Raw genomic sequence first — 7840 nt, 5'->3', positions numbered from 1 at the left:
ATATATTATATAAACAACAAAATAGTATTATATATTTGATAATATTAATTAATATATAATAAGTATATTAATACTAATAGTTCATGAATAATATATATATATATATATATATATATCAATTGATTGTGATAAGACTCGAACTCAAACATTGAAAATGAAAATTCTAAAAATCTACCAACTTTACCAATAATTCTTATAAATAATTAACTATCTAATAAGAAACCCATGTCAAATACTATATAACTAGGCCTACATGCCCAACTCTTTCCTCATATCTTTTCCCAAATTTTCAATCTTTCCCGCCTTAGTCTCATCCCCTGTCCCTTGCCTTGCCTTTACTTCCTCCATCTTCCTGGTCCCTCTCTGTTTATCTTTCCCTCCCTTATATCTGCTCTCAATCAAATCAAAAGAAATCTAATTTTATGATTTAAGGAAAAAAAAGCTTCTATTTGGGTCGTTGAAGGAGGCGGGAGGCGAGGGAGGACACGAGGAAGAAGGGTCGGATGGTAGCATTGGAAACAGCATCAACGACAACAGTAACAACAACAATAGCAGTGGTCATAAACATGGGCATAGCCGAAGCATCAGTTATGGCAGGGACGAGAAGGGGATTTTTGAATATTTAAGGTGCGTGTATCATATAGGAGTCAACTTGATCGGCCACGAGTATTGCCATCTTCGTTTTCTCTTTATAAAGGGCAAATACGTTGAAATGTATAAAACAGGTCCTCAAGAGAACCACGGCATTGTACATTACGTCACCTTTTTTTTCTCTTTTGTTATGAGTCTCATAAGTCTCATTATTTCCCTTTTTAAGTTGTATTTTCTGTGGTTTGGATTTTTTAATTAGAAGTTTCTGCTATTTTTATTTGATAAGGAACAACGTGTCTAACTGTTTGCATATATATTCTTTTATTTGTTGATTGCTCCACTCAAAGGTAGACTCTCACTTGAAGTTTTGGCTTGTGTTGGAAACATTACAAAAGCCATGGGACATGCAGTGGAGTCCCATGTCCGTTGTCTCCTTGATGTTATGTTTTCTGCTGGTCTTTCTCCCACTCTTATTGAAGCACTTGAGCAAATAACTGTGAGGTATGTGGGCAGTCATGACTTTGTATTTGGATGCTTTTAGAGACTAATTGAGGGGTGTTAATTTCACAAATACTTGGTTCTGTTTCAGCATTCCATCTTTGCTACCCACTATTCAAGATCGGCTTCTTGATTCCATATCCTTGGTTCTTTTAAAGTCCCCATATTTTCAGGCAAGGTCAGCTGCCGCCTTGGTTCGAGGCACTGCTGCAAATATTCCTCAGCCAATGTCTGAGCTTAGTGGTTCAGCCCTGGTTCAACTTGCTTTGCAGACTCTTGCTCGTTTTAATTTCAGGGTGTGTGTACCTATATTATACTGGATATCTGATGAAAACTGTAATGGAGCACTAAATCTATTCTATGGTTTAGGGACATGAACTTCTTGAGTTTGCAAGAGAATCAGTTGTTGTGTATCTTGATGATGAGGATGGAGCCACACGAAAAGATGCCGCCTTATGCTGTTGCAAATTCTTTTTCCGGAGTTGTGTGTATGCAATTTGGTTTCAGTTGGTCAAACTGAGCTAGAAGAAAACGAAGGAGTCTTGTTGAGGAGGTTTGTTTGTTTGTTTTTTAATTATTAGTTATTAAGTGTTGTGATGAGATTAATGTATTGGATTTTACCTGTGTTAGAATCTTTCTGATGCATTATGCTTGCTCATAAATTGATACTGGGTTTTTGCAGCTTATGGAGAAGCTTCTCATTGTAGCTGTTGCAGATGCTGATGTTACTGTTCGCCATTCTATATTTTCCTCTCTCCATGGAAATAGAGGTTTCGATGACTTTTTAGCACATGCCGATAGTTTAGGTACAGTTTTTGCTGCTTTAAATGATGAGGTGTGATTTTATCTAATTTTACATTATCGAGAAAATTTTTGTCATCTTTACGTGTCTCTTTATTAATTGATTTTACATAGGCCTATTAATTGCCTAATGGTTGCATGTCTAAGAAAATATTTGAACTGCTGGATTCTGAAATAATAAAAATTATAATGTTATCATCTAAATTACAAGATTTCACATTCTTGATAGTTGATAATATGATGCTAGGTGGACTGGAGCAATGCTTTTGTTTAAATTACAAATTAGAAAATTAGTAAGTGTATGAGTTTTCTTGTTCAAAGATGAATTATAGGGTTTGTTAGCTTTTTGCCTTAGATAAAAAAGACTTGATATTTACTGAGTGGTAAGTGTTGTCCAAATTAGGCATTGTATCTAATATTCAATGTCTTGCTTTGTCTTTTTCCCTTGATTATGGTTAAGCTACTCTTGCCTTAACTATCTCACTGTTGTGTCCCGTAAATGATATTTTTTGTCAGTCATTAGAGTTTTGGTTTTTCTTTTTTGATGCAATTGTATTTATTGTTTTTGATTGCTGTAATTTCTAATGGTTTTTTTTTGCAGGAAAAAGACTTGAAAATCATGAGAGAAGCTAAGATCCGAGAAGAGATGTTAGATCCGAAAGCTTCACTTCGTCGAGCAAGGGCAGAAGCATCTCTTGCTGATGGTATCTCATAGGGCATTGGAGAGGACGCTATCGAAGAAGCTGAGGTTTGTGTAACTTGTATTTTTAATCAGATTGAAATACCTTGAAACTAATAAAATTAGCTTAGATGCAACTTTGTATGGTTGTTTTGTTTTTAACATTTTATGCTATACATATAATTCTGTTAACTAGGAATTTTTTTGTTGATTTCCTATGTGATATTATAACTATTTTTTTTTTCTAAATAAAGAAAAACCTGAACTTTTCACTCAAAATTTCGATGAGTGCAAACACGAAATTGTTGTACTTCTTTGAGGATCTGCATCAATCTATCAACAAGCAATTCGATAGATATCAAGAATTTGGTGACTTTCTTCCCCGCTGGCAATTTAGTCTTATTGCTGATTCAAATGCCTTAGTGATGCATACGTGAAGAAATTAAGAATGCACCATCGGGACTGCTTTTCCAACGCAATTTTCTGTTGGAAAAGCATTTCTGATGGAATTTCTATTAGAAATTTTCAACAAAATTCCGTTAGAAATTAATTTCCTACGGAATTATTCATGGGAAATGTTTTTTTAACGAAAAATTTCGTTGGAAATTTTCAAATGAATTTTTCGTAGCAATTTTTTTTCCAACGAAAAATTTCATTGGAAATTTTCAACGTTTTTTCCTTTAGAAAAGCATTTCCAATAGAAAATTCTGTTGGAAATTTCCAACGAAATTCCGTTAGAAATTCATTACCTACGGAATTATTTCCAACAAAATTCCGTTGGAAATTCATTTCCTATGAAATTATTTCCAACGGAATTCTTTTGATAATAGTTTCCAACAGAATTCCAATGAGATAGCCAACAGAAATCATATTTTTTTTAACGAAATTTTCCAACGGAAAGTATTACCGACGAAATTTCCAACGGATTTTTCCATTAGAAATCCGTCGGAATAGGGCATTTCCAACGAAATTCAGCCTTTTTCCAACGAAAATTTCCATTGGAAAAAGGCTGTTTTTTTGTAGTGTAAGCTACTATCTAGTTGACTACCTTAGCCTAAATTTGAAAAATGCCAGCTTTTTGGAAGTGGATCGACTAGAGAACTTCTATACTCAACTATGAATGATCGTTAGACACAAAATTAAAAAAGAAAACGGCTAACTTCTTACCTTAATCATCTTCAACGACTCCAAGACTCCTACAACTATAAAACGGACCATTTGGAAGCATTTCAAAGTGAGGAAAAAGAAAGAAAAAGGCCAAACTCTTCAAGATCAAAGTCTCAAAAGAAAAAGAGAGAAACCAAACCTTTTTGAGCTAAAATATTTTTTGTGCTTTCAGTTCAATATTTATATCTTATCTTTATACTCATTGCTAGGCATTCTTCCTCCATTGTACTAAACTAGCAAAATCCACCTCTGAAAGGCACTTTTGCTATTCTTTGTAAAGGTTCTAACTCATCTTTAAAAAGTTAGTGAGGGTTTGTGGATGAGCTAGCTAAAAGCCATTGTATGGGTTATGCTTGCTCTAGATAAAAGGCAATGTAAGGTTCCACTTGCTCAAGTGAAAAAGCATTGTAAAGGTTCCATTTGCTATCGTGAAAAAGCATTGTGAGGGTTTCATGCTTGGTCCCGTAAAAAGTATATTTCCTTGAGTGGATTTAAAACTCCTTAGCTTGTTAAGGGAAAGGATGTAGGCATTTGATAAAGTCAAACCTCTACAAAATTTTTGTGTTTTCATTTTCATTTTTACTTTGATTTTTTACATTGTATTTCAAGAAAACCCATTTCACAAATTGCTTACATTTTTCACTTCTTGATTTGCTTTCTCTACCATCATTACTTAATCCTTTCTTAAAATATTCCTCTTAAGTTGCTTTAATTTGATTTAAACTTGAAAAATGTTTTAAGTATTTCAAAGTGATTATTTGCCCTTGTTTGATTGAATAGACTTGGTTAAAACTTACATATTCATTAAGGTTTTCCTTGGAACTCTTCTTACAAGCTTTCAAAATAAGTTTCTTATTTAAGAACTGTAGAAAATATTGAAAATCTAAGAAAAGAACTAAACTGGTTGATAAAAATTAAAAAACTACATAAGGAGCTATTTATAATAGTTAACTAAACCTAAACCTACTTGGTGTGCAAGTAATTATAATAGCCAACTAAACCTAAACCTATTTAGTGTGCATGTAAAGAAAATGGTAAATAAGAAAGTATTTTAACCCTAAACTTCCTTGGAGTAAAAGCAAAGTAAAAAGAAAATAGAAAAATATTCTCTCTAAAATATTCTTAGAATTAATAATTACAACTCATGCTGACACTCCCCCTCAAGTTGGAGCATAGATATCAATCATGCCCAACTTGTCAATTATACCATGGAACATTTTCCTTTAAATTGCTTTTGTGAGAATATCAGCTAACTAACCTTCAGACTGGACAAATGGAAATTGTATAATTTTTTGATCGAGGTTTTCCTTGATGAAATGTCAATCAATTTCAACATGCTTGGTGCAATCGTGTTGTACAAGATTTTATGCAATTTCAATGGCTACCTTATTATCACAATAAAGATTTGTAGGTTTTCCATATTCAATTTTCAACTCTTTGAGAATATTCTTAATCCATAATAATTTGCATACACCATGAGCCATACCTCAAAATTTAACTTCTGCACTTAATCTTGCCACAACCTTCTACTTCTTGCTTTTCCAAGTGACAAGATTACCTTTCACGAAAGTAAAGTAACCAAATGTGGATCTTCTGGTTGTTTGATCACCTGCCTAGTCAAAATCTGTAAATTCATCAATGTCAGAAACACCATTTTTTGATAACAACAAACCTTTGCTTGGAGCACTCTTCAAGTATCTTAAGATTTGATATACTGCATTCATATGTTCTCTACTTGGTGCATGCATAAACTGACTTACGACACTTACAGCATAAGTTATATCCGGTCTTGTGTATGACAAATAAATTAATCTCCCAACCAACTATTGATAACGACCCTTGTTTGTTGGAACTTGATATAGAAAAATTCCAAGCTCATGATTCATCTCTATGGGTGGGTGTGTTTGCTGGTTTGCAAGCAAGCATCCCAATTTCGGTTAAGAGATCTAGCACATAATTCTGTTGTGAAAGGAAAATCCCTTGTTTCAATCTTGCAACCTTAATCCTTAAGAAATATTGAAGTTGGCCGAAAACCTTCATTTCAAATTTAGTAGCCAAATATTCATGTAATGCTTTTATTTCGCATGGGTCATCTTCTGTCAAGACCATATCATCGACATACACGATTAAAGCTGCTGCCTTCCCCTTTTGGTGTTTTATAAACAAAGTATGGTCTGAGTTACTTTGCTTATAAACAAATGCTTTCATTATAGAAGAAGACCTCCCAAACCAAGTTCTGAGTGACTGTTTTAGCCTATATAATGACTTCTTCAATTCACACACTTTCTGTTGGTCTCAATAATATGTACTAGAGGGGGGGGTGAATAGCACACTTTGGCTCTTAACAATATTGGAAACTAATTTTCAGAACTTAAGAAAATAAAAACAGAGTACAAGATGCACAACAATTTAGAGTAGTTCGGTCCAAGACCTACATCCACTACCTTGATTATCCAACCAAGGATTTTCCCAACAAATCCACTAAGAACTGGTGAAATTCACAAGCTTTCACCAAGCTTGACAATGGCTTTTCAAGGCTCTGCCAAAAACTTTTACACTAGTTTTTCACGGGCTAAACTAAAACCCAAAGTGATTTTTCCAAGGCTCAACCACAACCTACAACAATCAAGCTATCCCAAGCTTGAATAACCCCTTAGAGTGACTTCCTCACTCTAAGAATACAAGAAGAGTAGTAAAAGAAAGTACCTATGATCACTGGTTGATCTTATTGGTACAAGATTGAGTGCAAAATACAAATGTAAAGAGTAGGCGTTTAAGTGCAGACAGGTGTAGTGAAGATTTTTTATTTTTTTCAACTTTTTATAGCTCATATCTCATTTAAGGCTTCTAAAAACTTGTTTATAATTGTTGGAAGACCTTTGTATACTTGGAGATGCAACTCTGATGGTAGTTTGGTAATTTTATGTCCGTTGAAAATAATTGAGGATGAGTTCTAACTGCTAATCGGTCTTGTAGTGATCTGGTTCAATTTACAGACAAAGAACTCTTAGTCGACTGACTTGGTCGACTAAGTTAGTTCTGTTTCAAGTTGCAGATTCTGGCAGAGAGCACTTAGTCGACTTACTTGGTCGACTAAGTTAGTTTTGTTTCTCAAACTCTTCAGCCCGCCATTCCTCTAATTTGAAACTTGGTCAACCAACATTCTTCCTTGTTTTACCAATAAGCTTCCTCCTTGTTAGACAGTTACATCTTGTTATTTTTATCCCTCTTTTTCTTTTTATATACTCTTTGAAGAGTTGAATAATTAATTTCATATATTAATTTTCCTGCACGCTTAAGTAAAGATATTAGACATAAATAAATGAAAATGTTTTATTATCATCAAAAACTAATGAAGCCAACAATCTCCCCCTTTTTGATGATGACAAAACATTCCTTGATTAATAGCATAGTGTCTTTTTACTCTTTGTAGTTTTCTACAGAAAATGAGAATTGTTCCCCCTAAGTATATGCTCCCTCTCAGTGTGTGTATATTTTGCTTACTTTATTCCAGCAAATTTTATTCTTGTCATATAGAGAGAATGACATTGTACACTTAGATTATATATGACATTGTACACTTAGATTATATATGTGTATATACATGTGCAGAAATCTGGAATGATTTACAGTAATATATGTTAACAGATTTTCATAAAGAATTCAGCAGAGTTCTGTCAACCGCATACAGTCATCAGATTTTATCTATTCCCTTCATGATTCAATTGACATTCTATACACAACATCTATATCTATTTATAAACAGAAGTTATTCTCAATGCCATATTGAAAATCATTTATCAACGTGTAAATCAATATCAGCATAGCATCAGCAGATTTTGTTCGTGATAGTAAAATTACCAGGATAGCAAAATATCAGCAGACTTCAATTTGTAGTAGTTAAACAACATAGACATATCAGCATGCACGTTTCACATACAACCATATAAACAACAAAATTAAGCTTAAGTGTTCAAGTGCCACTATGGCACAAATAGCAGTTAATCAAAAAATATTTCGAAATTGCCCTTGGACTATTTTGCTTCCTATCTCCTATTTTTCTAAGTTCCTGCTCTTGGTTCTGCTTTCTTTTCTTTCCTAGGT

The 7840-nt window shown here is 33.6% G+C and overlaps 1 protein-coding gene across 1 annotated transcript; it reads left to right on the top strand.

Annotated features, from left to right (window-relative positions):
• On the top strand, positions 253–2778 carry LOC18595501 (serine/threonine-protein kinase TOR). Its single transcript, XM_018122988.1, has 6 exons — positions 253–627; positions 939–1092; positions 1181–1385; positions 1459–1642; positions 1772–1895; positions 2492–2778. The coding sequence occupies exons 2-4, from the start codon at positions 989–991 to the stop codon at positions 1612–1614; spliced, it is 465 nt and encodes a 154-aa protein (XP_017978477.1). The 5' UTR covers positions 253–627; positions 939–988; the 3' UTR covers positions 1615–1642; positions 1772–1895; positions 2492–2778.

The sequence above is a fragment of the Theobroma cacao genome, chromosome 6 (assembly GCF_000208745.1).
Source record: "Theobroma cacao cultivar B97-61/B2 chromosome 6, Criollo_cocoa_genome_V2, whole genome shotgun sequence".
Taxonomy (NCBI): domain Eukaryota; kingdom Viridiplantae; phylum Streptophyta; class Magnoliopsida; order Malvales; family Malvaceae; genus Theobroma; species Theobroma cacao.
Note: the sequence above shows the minus strand (reverse complement) of the source record. Positions and strands in the feature narration are given on the sequence as shown.